This window comes from Sceloporus undulatus, chromosome 1 (genome assembly GCF_019175285.1).
Source record: "Sceloporus undulatus isolate JIND9_A2432 ecotype Alabama chromosome 1, SceUnd_v1.1, whole genome shotgun sequence".
Lineage (NCBI taxonomy): Eukaryota > Metazoa > Chordata > Lepidosauria > Squamata > Phrynosomatidae > Sceloporus > Sceloporus undulatus.
In genome coordinates, this window is record NC_056522.1 from 341966057 (window position 1) to 341980627 (window position 14571).

General features: G+C 40.6%; 1 protein-coding gene across 1 annotated transcript in view; it reads right to left on the minus strand.

The window, feature by feature from the left end:
- SPTLC2 (serine palmitoyltransferase long chain base subunit 2) overlaps positions 1 to 14571 on the minus strand; it is a 104299-nt gene that overhangs the window by 30001 nt on the left and 59727 nt on the right. The window contains exon 10 of the mRNA XM_042471097.1: positions 1256 to 1391. Within this exon, the coding sequence (XP_042327031.1) occupies positions 1256 to 1391 (136 nt within the window). The remainder of the gene's footprint in view (positions 1 to 1255; positions 1392 to 14571) is intronic.

A 14571-nucleotide genomic window follows, 5' to 3' on the forward strand; every position in this document is an offset into this window, starting at 1 on the left:
TAATAATAATAATAATAATAATAATAATAATAATAATAATAATAATAATAGTTTTTATTTATATCTTTCCGCATCACAACAGAGTTAAAAAACAGTTATAGTATTCCGACATTAGTTACCGCACAATTAAAACCACAGCTAAAAACATAAATCATCAAATGTAAGACATCAAACATCGTCAGTCAATTGCGGGGTCAGATGATCTTGTTCTATTCCAATGGACTTCATAGATCAGGAGGGTATGCACGGTGAAAGAGCTCTGTCTTTACTGCCTTCTTGAAAATTTCCAAAGATGTGACAAGGTGAATCTCTCTGAGAGTCCATTCCATAGTCTAGGGGCAGCTATACTGAATGCTCTTTGGGAAGTGGAAACTTGTCTGGATGCTGATATCTCTAACAAGTTCTTCCCACTTGTTCTAAGAGTGCGGGGCAGATTGTATGGGGAGATGTGTTCCCGTAACTAACCCGGGCCCAAGCCATGTAGGGCTTTAAAGGTGATAATCAACACCTTGTACTGTGCCCAGAAGCAAATTGGGAGCCAGTGTAGATCTTTCAAGATAGGTGTTATATGGTCAAGTCTCGAAGAGCTAGTGACCAACCTGGCTGCCGCATTTTGCACTAGTTGAAGCTTCCGAACTTGGTACAAGGGTTGCCCCATGTAGAGCGCATTACAGAAATCAAGACGAGAGATTACCAGAGCATGTACTACAGCTTCAAGGTCCTTTCGGTTGAGGTAGGGTCGCAGTTGGTGTATCAACCGAAGTTGATACCAGGCACTTCGGGCTGTCTCATCCACTTGAGATGACAAACGTAGACGGATCCAGAAGTACTCCCAAACTTCATCCTTTAGGGGAAGTGTAACCCCGTCTAGGAGTGGTGGACAAATTTCCTTCCCCAAACCTAAGGAGCCTATGGCAAGTACCTCCATTTTCTCTGGATTCAGGCTGAGTTTGTTTTTCCTCATCCAGCCCATTACTGACTCGAGAGAGGGATTCAGAGGGGAGGTGCCATCCTTAGTCATTGTAACAGTCGGGGACATAGGGAAGCATATTTAGGTGTCATCAGCATACTGATAACCCCGCTTGTCTCCGGATGATCTCTCCCAGCGGTTTCATGTAAATGTTAAATAGCATAGAAGATAGAATGGCTCCTTGAGGGACGCCAGATGTAATCTCTTTCAATTTAGCACTGAAACTGTTTCTAATTGTTATTGTATTTACTAGTGCTAAGCAGCAATAATTTGCTTACAACCTACCCAATTTTTGCCGGCATATACAGCATCAAAGGTACAACAGGGGAGTCTTCATTTCCATAGATGATGAAGCCCATTTCCTTAAGCCGCCTACGAAAGTACCTGGTGTTCTCAGCCAACTGCTGTATGCGCTGCTTACCTGTCAGGAAAACAAAACAGAATAAAGGTTTTATCATATTCCTTCAAAATCATTTTTGATATTAATACTGGCTTTAATATCTTGGGAAAGGTGGAAGTTGGCTTTAAAAATGAAAGTGGTACCCCGGGATACGAAATCACCGCGTTACGAAATTTCCGGGATACGAAAAAATCCCATAGGAAAAAACTGTTTCGGGTTACGTTTTTTTTTTTTCGGCTTACGAAAATTTTTTTGGTGCTTTTCGGCGCTTTTTCACACGAAATCGCGGCTTTTAGCGCTAGCGCCTATGGCTTTTTCGGCTAGCGAAAGATTTCGGGTTACGAATGGCGCCGCGGAACGGATTACATTCGTAACCCGGGGTACCACTGTACAAGATACTAGCATCTCCTATCTTGTATATGACTTTTAGTGCAACCAAATTATACAGGTAAGTATATTATGTGTGTTCATATTGTTCCATTTTGTCTTCTATAATAACTAGTTCTGCATTACAGAATCCTATGAAACTTAGGCAAATATTGAAAATATTCTACTGTACCCAATAACCAATATTTCTAGAAGTTTTAATATAGATGAATAAGAAGAAATTATTTCTGGGAGAATCAATGTTCCCCTTGAAAGCTATAAACTTAATGGGTAAGAGTAAAACAGTGAACAAGGAATAATGCTTTAGGTGAGGCTGAAATTCTGGAGGCCTTCAGGTGAGGCCCACAAAACAAGATGGAAATTATATTTTGTTGACATAAGCTAGGATTTTTATGAAGAGATTTAAGGTACCACTAAACAAGGAAGGCAAAGCAATGTTTTCAAGACCATGCTAAATGCATTTACCATATTCATAGGAACTTTCCGACCCTACCAAACAGACACAGAAACCCAGTGTTAGAAAATTCTAGCACAAAGAATGATGCCATTTTTCTCATGATAAATTCATTCTAATCAAAGAAGAATTTCAAATGGCTACATTAACTCAGTCCCTAGATCTCCTTCAGTTTAGATGGAAAGCATTAAAATATCAGGTCAAAATTTTTAAAATCACTATCAGAAAGGCTCCTACATGCATAATGGATAATAGATGTGCATAATAGATAATAGACTGAAGCTGCATGACACATATTATAAGAACATGGAATGTGAGAAGCATGAATTGTGGAAGCTAGACAGAGTCAAACAAGAAACAGACTACTACAATACAGGAATGAGACATGACACAGTGTTTTACTCAGGAAAAGAATAATAGAATCACAGAGTTGGAAGAGACCACAAGGACCATCCAATCCAACCTCCTGCCATGCAAGAACTCGCAATCAGAGCACCCCTGACAGATGGCAATTCAGCATCTGTTTAAAGACCTCCAAAGAAGGAGAGTCCACCATTCTTTGAGGGAACTGTTCCACTGTTGAACAGTTCTTACTGTCAAGAAGTTCCTCCTAACGTTTAAGTGGAATCTTCCTGTAGCTTGCATTTATTGTCCTATGTCCTATTCTCTGGAGCAGCAGAAAACAAGCATGCTCCATTCTCATTATGACATCCCCGCAAACTTTAAACAGAGCTAACTTATCACCTCTTAACCATCTCTTTTCCAGGCTACCCATCCCCAGCTTCCTAAGTCTCTCCTCATAAGCCATGGTTTCCAGATTCTTCACCATTTTGGTTGTCCTCTTCTGGACATGCTCCAGCTTGTAAACATCCTTTTTGAATTGTGATGCCTGGAACTGGACACAATATTCCAGGTGAGGCCTGACCAAAGCAGAATAGAGTGGCACTATTACTTCCCTTGATTTATACGTCTATTAATTCAGCCTAGAACTGCATTGGCTTTTTTGGCTGCTGCATCACACTGTTGACTCATGTTCAATATGTTCAACATGTGGTCTACTAGGACTCACAGATTGCTTTCACATGTTGTCATGTTAAGCCAGATGTCCCCCATCCTATATCTATGCATTTCATTTTTTCTGCCTTACATTTAACTAAGAACAAAAGGGATGGCGTGTATAGTCAGGAGAGGTGTTGCAAAAACAGTCAAAAGAGGAGGCCATAAAACTGAATATCTTTTTTTAAGATTCAAACAAAAATCAAGCCTGATGATGAAGCAGCAAGTAAGCAACTCAGTATAATTCTAAATCCTCTCCTAAATTATATAAATTACGAACAGTAGCTATGTAAATGTGGAGGGACTTAGACAAACATGGGGGAAATGATCTGAATCAATGGACTGGTGTATGGAAGGCCCCTCCACTGAAATCTTGGTTTTGATAAGGGAGAACTGGAAGAAAACACTAGAAAGAGGACACCTAACCCCTCTAAATACTGAGAAAATAAAGCTCTTAGGGTCATTGTCATTATTTATAAACAGGAAGGAATGAACCACACTGAATCATAAAAGTTAGATTGCTAATCTGCTTTCAGCATCCAGACCAAAAATGGCTAGAACAAATCAATTAGTAAACAGAATAAGAAATTGTTATACTATGTTGGCCTTGGATGTCGCAAATAGGTCACACGGACAAGCTCACCAAGTACTGAGAGACATCTCTAACAAGCAGTAACTAACATACATGATATCTAACAAACTTGTTGCTTACATGCATATGCCTATATTAGTAAGTCCCAGCCATAATTCTTGCAGACAAGTGAAGGCACTCTGGGGAGAGTACCATATTAGTCATTAAGCTAGATTGGGGTGGGAAACTTTGAAAGGACTGGGGTCCATTTTTGCTCTCCCTCAACCATGGCAGGCCACAACCTTCCTTTCACCTGAAAATGGTCACTTATAGGATCTTAAAATGCCCCGTCTAGTTTAATGGAAGCATCTGGGGCAGGGACACAGTTACAAGCAAGGGGTAAAATCATGCACTCCAGAGGCTGCAGAGCTGTGTGTGGCACAGAGCCCTGAAGACCAAATGCAGCCCATGGACTAGATTTTGTCCATGTCTGAGCTAGCTTGATCTGCCTCCAATACATTGGAGTTTATCACATGGGGGAAATGTGGAATTTAAACAGTGATTAACCTGTGAAAACTGTGCAACATTAAAACGTGATTAAAATGAGATTAACACAAGAGCCATTATCCCACAAATAACCAGGGAATAAAAGGCAATAAACAGCAAAAAGTCTATCATGGGAAAATCCCATGAATTATTTGCTGCTGTTTCTTGCCTGGTTATTCACGGTATAATGGCACTTTAATCCTATTTCATCTTGACGTTGTGTGAAAATCATTAGCACAATTGCGGGATTATCATGGGTTATTTACAGCATAATAGCGATTTGAACATGACGTCATGTGAAAACCATTAGCTCAATTCCAGGATTATCACGGGTTAATCACCGTTCATACTTCCAATTGCCCCCCATGTGATAAACTCCATTATGTTTGTTGTGATTCTAAGCTATGAAATCAGTTACTATATGTTGACACTGTATTGTTTAAAATCTTATGAAAGTTTTTTTAAAACATAGAAAACAAACATTTCTATTTTATTTCACATGGTTACTAGTTGTATTTTCAGTTCCTAAACTTGAGTCCTTGACATAGAAATACTTAGTTCTGGACAATACTGGAGCAATCTGACCACTCATCAGTCAGACTATCCTTGCAGCTATTCATGTTCTGTTTATAGGGCAAATGTACTGTGATGTAAAACCACTAGTATGCAGCATTATTCAGGGTACATTTGCCTGAAGAGTTTCATTCATGCTCACTGAATATGTCAGAAGATAACTGATTAATGTATCTGTGACAAACTGGTTTTTGAAATTATTTAAATTTTGTATGCCTGACTTACACAAAGGGACAAATCTTAACAATGGTGTTTCTTTTCCTGCACAAAAAGACTGGCCATAATAAAACAAAAATTAACAAAAACAGAATGTCATTTGAATAAGCATTTCATTGATGGTATATGGAGTTGCACTGGCCAACTTACTGGTCTGTCTTTCATCCTTTTAAGCAGCACCCTGCTCTAATAGTAATGAAAACATCCCATATGGAGCACCAAGATTCAAGAAAAACACATGCATTTGCCCTGAACTCAAGTGCTGTGAGATATAAAGTACTACATACATCAAAGCTAAACATATATCAAATTCTGTCCCACAAATAAGCAAAGAAGGAAGCTTATACTGGTGTTTGCTTTATGTTTCAACTAGTCCTTTGAAGACAAAGTAATTTCACTGGAGGGCACTGGAGTTTAAAACCAAAGTAACCACCTGTAAAGGATAAAAGGGCTTTTCCCCTCCTCCCTTCAATCTGTATACGTTTTCCAAATCAAACATATGTGGGACATCACAGCTTTCAATCTGAAAGGTTTGTGATTTTATTACATGTGCTACATTATTTTCTGAGTTTACGTTTACCATTATCTGTGTACATCTATTAATGATGTGTGCATCTGCTTTTCCTTGCAGAACAATTCAACAGGTCTTTTACAACATGACAAGGCTAGTTTCTTTGAAGTTACAGTACAGGAATCTGTTTTCTTGCACAAAAATATTAAAGTCAGTGGTTAGTAGCAAACAAAGAAGTTTTATGGCACTCTGAAGGCTAACAATTGTGGCACAGGAGTTTGCAGACCACATTACATTTCATTTGGGCTACTTTCACAGTAAGGAATGCACTAGATTTTCATGTAGCAACAGACCTTTATCAGTTTCTACTATTCGCTGTAAAACACTGAATGCATGAATGCGGATTTATCACTAGCATACGTTAATTTTAATACATAGCTACCTACCTATTTTAAATGCACAACAATGATTATGAGGTTCAACAGACAGCCCCTAAGGGGAGGCTCCATGCCCCCCCTTTCCTTGCTGGATCGGGGCCGCAGCAACTGCACGCCATGGCCCCAATCTGGCCTTTCTACAGTGCAAAAAAGCTGCAAAAAAGACTCCTTTTTGCGCCATGGAACGGGTGTCCTAGCTGCCACTGTGGCAGCTTTTTGGCCCTCCCTTGGTGCAGCGCATTTAAACGCTGCGCCAATGGAATGCTGTGATGCACCTCACCATGCGGTTAGGTGCACAGCATGATGCCAGCATGGGGGGGTGGTTGGTGTGTGTACACCACGCCCCCATGCCAGCATATAACACCGGTCTGTAAAGGCTCTATGATGATCCAGTGGAAACAGATACGTGGTTTAAGACACTTGAAAGCAGATGCATGTTGTTTGGATACGGTGACTGTGCAGATAGCAAACAAGAAGCTGTATGTATACTGATTACAATATATACAAGCCCTGGATGAGGGCACTTAAAAGGCTCTCCTCTCTCCTTCCATGATGACAGATCTTGCACAAGATCACTAAGTGGTACTTAACTCTATAAAGAAGCAGTTTTTCTGTTTGAGGTCTCCAAAGGCAAGCACACATCTCTTTGTCAAGAGCCAGCATTTCCTAAGGCTGCTTCTGGCAAATATCACTGGTGTGTACAATTTACACATGGAAGGGTGCAAAAGTCTATCTCAAGCCCTTGCACTTTCTGTATGGCATGTAGATTAATGATAACCCTTCATATGCTTTTCTGTATATTGGTTTCTGGTTTTCATTTATAAGTTGCCTTGTGTCTTAATTCTGGAGGAACAGGCAGGATATAAGTAAGAGGGAGCAGGAGTTGAAAAAGGCAATATTTAATATGTAACTGGACTTCATATCAATAAAACAACAGTAATGGTACAACTTCATAATAAACAAGTATGCCTCACTCATGCAATATACCATGAAATCAAAGAGTCAAATTATTCAGGTAGAGACAGTGTTTACATAGGTGCCAATTCACCCTATAAGTTCTATGTAAGTTCTATTCTAAGCTCCTCCCTCCCTAACTGTCATCGTTCGGCCTCTGAGGGAGAGAGTAGGCTGGCCCAGTACCATCAGGGGCTAGCCTGAAGAAGGAGGCTCCTCCCTCCCTAACTGTCATCGTTTGGCCTCTGAGGGAGAGAGAAGGCTGGCCCAGTACCATCAGGGGCTAGCCTGAAGAAGGAGGCTCCTCCCTCCCTAACTGTCAGCTTTCGGCCCCTGAGGGAGAGAGAAGGCTGGCCCAGTACCATCAGGGGCTAGCCTGAGGAATGAAGCTCCTCCCTCCCTAACTGTCATCGTTCGGCCTCTGAGGGAGAGAGTAAGCTGGCCCAGTACCATCAGGGGCTAGCCTGAAGAAGGAGGCTCCTCCCTCCCTAACTGTCATCTTTCGGCCTCTGAGGGAGGGAGAAGGCTGGCCCAGTACCATCGGGGCTAGCCTGAAGAAGGAGGCTCCTCCCTCCCTAAATCTGTCGGCTCTGAGGGAAGAGAAGGCTGGCCCATTACCATCAGGGCTAGCCTGAAGAAGAAGCTCCTCCCTCCCTAACTGTCATCGTTCGGCCTCGAGGGAGAGAAGGCTGGCCCAGTACCATCAGGGGCTAGCCGAAGAAGGAGGCTCCTCCCTCCTAACTGTCATCTTTCGGCCTCTGAGGGAGAGAAGGCTGCCCAGTACCATCAGGGGCAGCCTGAAGAAGAGGCTCCTCCCTCCGTCATCTTTGGCCTCTGAGGGAGAGAGAGGCTGGCCCAGTTCCATCAGGGGCTGCTGAAGAAGAGGCCTCCCCCGGTCCATCTGCCTTGGTCCGCCTCAGAGGGAGAAGAGAATGCTGGACCTGATTCCCTCCCCCCCCCTCACCATTCCTTCTCCTTTTGGTGTCGTGTCTTTAGATTGTAAGCCTGTGGGCAGGGAACTGTCTGTTTCCCCTCTATTGTAAACCGCTCGGATTCCCCAGTGATTGGGCGGTATATAAATAAAACCTATTATTATTATTATTATTATTATTATGTGCAATGATGTACATAATTGTTCTCCCAATGTCAAAGCACAAGGTGGATTTGAACCCAGAACTATGTGGCAGTGCTAAGCTTCGCTAAAACTCAGCAATATCACATCTGGAAACAATACCAAACATAGCAGCCAAGTCTAGCTACCTATTAGTGTGTTAAATTTCAGAAATAGCAAAACAGCTGTAGTAGTGCTGAATAGGTTAGCATATGCTGTTAATGATTAAGATGCCTCAGTCCTGACAACAGATAAAAGAAACCTTCTGTAATGAAACCACATCAACAAATTGATTACTTCGGGAGATAACTCTGACTTCTAGAGACATTATATCTGAATAGCATAAATTATTCACTATAAGATTCAAATAAGCACCTGCTAATTACATGCATAAAAAAAGAAACATCCACAAGTTCATTTTAAATATCTTCCATTTTGAGAATGTATGCTATCTGTTACAGAATTGTACCATTGTACATAAACATAAAAACCCAATTCTGATTACCAGTTCAAGTAAAGGTAATGAAAAAGGCCCTGAATGATAATAATAATAATAATTATTATTATTTATATTTTCCCACCTCTTCCAGGTGGATTGAGGCGGGATCACAACCCAGTATAAAATACAATACAATTAGGATACAACAAGTCAATAAAAAACATACAATTATTTATAGAGCAGCTTCACTTTTTTTAAAAAAAATTGTAATCATACTCATCAGGGATAACTGAAAACTTGCTATTCAGTTCAAAAGAATTCTATTCATATTAACATGTCAAAGAACTTTCGTACATACTTGAGTATAAGTCGGCCTCATCTCCTGTATAAATTGAGGGTAAATTTTGGGGCCAAAAGTATGGATTTTCATATAATCCATGGAGAAGTCAAGGGTAAAATATAGGGATATGTAGCAATGGATCTAAAGAATGAAGCAAAAGAAAACAATTCCAAAGAATTTACAGTGCTTCCACGACAGATTATATTCCTGCCTTTCACCAACTGATGATTCCTTTTTAAAATAAGAATTAAAGTACAGTACTTACACTGACCCATGGATAAGTTGACTCGGGTTTTTTTGGGTCACTTTTTAAACTAAAATTTCTAGACTTATACATGACTATACAAATATAATTCTGCTAAATGTGTAAAAATCTAAGCAGTGAACACCAAGTTTCCACTTATGAAATGCTGATGCGTGTGTTCTATAGTTGTTAAATGCCATTTGCACCAACATCTTCTCATGGAACAGAGCTGGTAAAAAAGTATATTCTCTAGTTTCTATGTGCTTAACCATATGCACCCATTAAAACAAATACCAATCAGTTCAGAAGTTTAGATTCAGTGGAAGGGCTTGCAAGTATGCCATGTGCTGAAGTAGCATGTTGAAATCATCCATAACTAAGCAGTGGTATGATGATGCTCTGGGACTTACGTCATTAAGTTTGTATATCATTATACTCATAATTAAAAGTGAGCTTCTTAACACTGAGAGTAAATTAATAACCAATGCCATACCACCATGTTCCACACATAAAAAGTATTTCTATTCCTCTCTTTGACAAGTTGATTTGGTAAAGGGTGGCATTAATAACAATTCTGAACTGTGCTGGCCAAATGGCTGTAATAAAGTTTGTTGTTGCAATTCTGAGCTCCATGCTGGCTATCCAAAGTCAAAAAAGACCTTGTGATCCCTTATGTGAAGGACAAGGATTATAGTAGGCTTGATAAGTCCTATCTGCCTCTCTGTTACATCACAATTTTTTGCCCCAAGGAGAGAGCACACTTCTTGAGTCATCTTAATAGTATGGCCTCTGAGGGGGAGAGAAGGCTGGCCCAGTACCATCAGGGGCTGGCCTGAAGAAAGAGGCTCCTCCCTCCCTAACTGTCATCTTTCGGCCTCTGAGGGAGAGAGAAGGCTGGCCCAGTACCATTCAGGGCTGGCCTGAGAAAAGAGGCTCCTCCCTCCCTAACTGTCATCTTCGTCCTCTGAGGGAGAGAGAAGGCTGGCCCAGTTCCATCAGGGGCTGGCTAAGAAGAAGAGCCCTCCCTCCGGTCCATCTGCTTGGGCCAGGCTCAGAGGGAGCGAAGAATGCTGGACCTGATTCCCTCCCCCTCACCTCCCTTCTCCTTTTGTGTCGTGTCTTTTAGATTGTAAGCCTGTGGGCAGGGAACTGTCTGTTATCCCTCTATTGTAAACCGCTCGGATTCCCAGTGATTGGGCGGTATATAAAATAAATACCTATTTTATTATTCTTCATCATCATCATCTCATCATCATCATCATCTCATCATCATCATTTGTAAGCCCCACAAACCACTGCTTCATCATCATCATCATCATCATCATCATCATCTTGTAAGCCCCACAAACCACTGCTTCTCTTCCCTGAACAAGAATTCCCCTACCACCACTGATTGGCAGGGGCCATTCCATGTGGGAAGTCTTCCAAAGTCATCTGCACGTTCTCTGTGGACTGACGGTTGCTCTTGTTGCTGTCCTTTGTCATCAGTGATGTGTGAAAACTTTGAATTGATTCTGTAGCTCCAAGCTCAGAATGATCCTTCTACTTCTATGTGTCACACTCCTCCAAATGCCTATCTCCTGTGTTCAGGAACTGACCTCCTCCTCAGAGTCTTCTTCTGTGTGTTCCTCATTCAGGACAGTCTGCTCCTCCCTATCCAAGAAAACTTAATGTTTCCTAATATGTTGGGGAGTAGATACACAATCCTGAAGTTGCTAGACCTTCTCTTCCAACAGGGCCACCATCTTGCACGTGCTGCAAGTGTAGCTGTCCATATGCTCCAGCAAAAACACAAACATGCACCAGTGAATGTAGCAGTTCCCTCACCAGCCATATTCAGTAGTCTTAAGCAGGCTTTGAAATAGAACTCCAGGCCTTCTCTCAAAACTTGCCTGCTAAATGCACATGCAAAATAGTTGTTGGCCTTGCCTGTTAGTAAAGCTCCTGTTCAACTCTCACTGATATGACTGGGCACACCATGAGGCACGCACAGTGGCCCTCAAAGACTAAACTCAAAAGATAGGGGCATCAGTTATATAAAGCTAGTGGTTGCTAGCTCCGCTCCCAAGCAAGTCAAAAGCCTTGTCCCCCTAGACTGTGTGCTCAGGGAGAACACATGGCCCAAAATAAACACCCCCACCCCACATAGGCCTTAAAAAACAAGTTAAGGAGTCAAGGAAGAGCTGCAAACACAGCTCACCTTCTCCTTTCTCCTCTGATACTCAAGGCAGAAGCTGCAGTTATGTAGAGTTAGTGGCTACTAACTCCATCCCCAAGCAAGTTAGCAGCATTGCAGAAGCCTCACTCTCTTAAACCATGTTCTGAGGGAGCACACAGCCAAAAAACAAACAAAATCTCCCATACAAGCTGTAAACAACAACAACAACTAGTAAATGAGTCAAGAATGGATTCCCGTAGAAGAACCACAGACAAATAATCATAATCACAGGACCCTCTTCCAACTATCAACCAAAGGCTTAGGCTTAGATGAAGCCATTTCCTGTTCAAATATGGTGCTAGAGGTTTTGAGTGTGGTGAGTGTACAATGTTGCTGAGCTACTACACCACATAAAAATTACTTATAGCTTATTTAAATTTGTTCACAGCTATCTACACTCCACTATGCACATTCAAAGACAGAGCTAGATTCAACTTGTTTATCTTCAAAACAAACAGTTATCTCCCAAATTTCACTAAAGCTATGGAATGCATTTTAATCAATGGCCAATCTACTTATGTGTGCCAAAAGTCCATAGCCACAGACATCAAAGTTTCTCTACACTGTATTTTTTTAACCTATTCTATAATGAAGTATACTATTTATATCAAGAAAGTTCAAATTGCAAGGGACAAAGAAGGCTGCAACCAAAAGATACAGAATTTTCAAGCAGACACTGGACTGGAGAGAGCCTATTTCTTTCTCTGAGAATTCAAAATGACTTTAACAGATTAGAAAGCTGGGCCAAAACTAACACAATGAATTTCAACAAGAAGAAATGTAAGGTACTATACTTAGGCAGGAAAAAAAATTAAATGTACAGATGTAGGATAGGTAACACTTAGCTTGACAACAATACATGTGAAAGGGATTTAGGAGTGATAGTAGACCACAAGCTGAACATGAGTCAGCAGTGTGATGCACAAGCTAAAAAAAGCCAATGCAATTTGACACTGTCTCAATAGGTCTGGCAGGGGGTTAGGGTTGAACTGGATGGTCCTTGCGGTCTCTTCCAACTCTACGATTCTATGAAAATGCCCTATGGGGAGTGGCTAATGGAGCTGGGTATGTTTAGCATTGAGAAGAAACAACTAAGAGGTGACATGATAGCCATGCTTAAATATTTGAAGGGATGTCATATTGAGGATGGAGCCAGCTTGTTTTCTGCTGCTCCAGAGACTAGGACTTAGAGCAATGAAGTCAAGCTACAGGAAAATATATTCCACTTCAACATTAGGAAGAACTTTCAGGCAGTAAGAGCTGTTTGATGGTGGAATATGCTGTCTCACACTGAAGATCATTTCTGCATGTCACACTGAAAATCACTCACAGGAAGGGATGGGAATGTCAGGTAGTTGCTTTTCAACCCCTGTCAATCTCTACAGCTGCTTACCTGGGCTGTATGAGCCTGTCACAAGGGTCTTCCCTGCTGATGCTTTGAGACCACCTTTTTACCTCAGAAACATCCAAAGACTCCTCGGGAATGACACTAGTCCAACATCCACCCTTAATATGCCTTCCCTAAATGTTTAAAGGTTAGGGTCCCCAGTATCCTTCTCTTATAAATCTTATAAACGGTTGCATGTTTCCTGTGCTTTTATTGTTATTAATAAACAAAGTCAGAAACTTGTCTTGAAACAAACAAGCTCAACTTTATTTACAAGCATGTAGCTTTCACATTTATGAATACAGAAGGGTTTATAAAAGGATAATAGTCAGCAGTGGGGGGGAAATAGATAGCACATAAAGTGCAAGTGATACAAAATAATGTAATTAAAATGTATACAGAAATTTAAGTGACCATTGTAAACATAAATTTTCATTTCATTCATTAAAAACATTGAGTCTTTTCCCCCTTACATAATTCCCCAAGTAGGCCAGGCAGGTTATGTGTAATTTAATATGTGGACATCTCAGCTGTCATAATACCATGATGCCTGATAAGCAAATCTGACATTTGAGACGTGACATGCATTTATTCCTAGAGACTGTGGATTGGTGCTTTCCCCTTTTATGTTGGGAGTACAGCAGTTGATGTTCTGCTTATAACATAATCCTCTCCACCCCCACACTTATTTTAAAGCTGCATGACAGATTCTTGGCACCTGGAAGTACAACAGCTTTTTAATGTTTTATCAGCTCATTTCCTCACTCAATTCTAAGCAGCCATTTTCCTTCAGCTTATACAAAAAGGGACATGGGAATCTCATTTCAACTGGAAATATGAAACTTAGACAAGATATAGAATTAAGTGGTTACTTGTTGTGATATGCACTCATAAGGAAAAAGAAAAAAAATAAAACAATTAAGGGCCTTGCCTGATACGAACTCAGAAGGAACAAATCTTTACTGCTTCAGTTATTCTACAGATGCTAAAGGTGTTGTCCAACACCACATAACTACCATAAGCATTTGGAATGAGAAGTACTGAAGGGCTGGCTTTCAAGTCATATTACTGAGCTCTTACTACTGATAGTGATCCTAAAGAACTGGAATGAAGTTCACATGTCAATTCTTTGCCTTTTAGAGTTTCAAATTACAGTGAGCAATTATTAGCTTTGGTAAGATTAACACTTTCAGAATATAATGCAAACAAAGAACTCTCAAGCAATAAGAGACCAAACTAGACAATGCATTAAATGAATGGTTTCATTTAAAGTACCTGATAGAAACAATAGTATGGGGCAAGGAGGAGAGTTAACATTTTAGCACCACTCTATTGTTCCCAACAAAAATCCCACCTATACCAATTTACCTAATCTTAATGCAACTCTACACAGAGAAGGGGCCACTGGCATCAATGTCAGAGAAGAAAATTTGCAAATGGTAGCATTGCAGACCAGATCCAGACCAAGACAAATGTATGGAGAATGAACTGAGGCTCTCAGTTCAAAGGATATTATGCCTTGCAAAACCATTATTATTATTATTATTATTATTATTATTATTATTATTATTATTATTATTAAGCTTTATTTATATAGCGCTGTAAATTTACACAGCACTGTATATACAATCTTTTAATTAGACAGACGGTTCCCTGCCCTCAGGCTTACAGTCTAAGAAGACATAACACAAAAGGGGAAGGGAGGGGAGGATGGACCAGATGCTTTCTGGGAAGGGCTCAGTTCCTTTGGGGAGGCT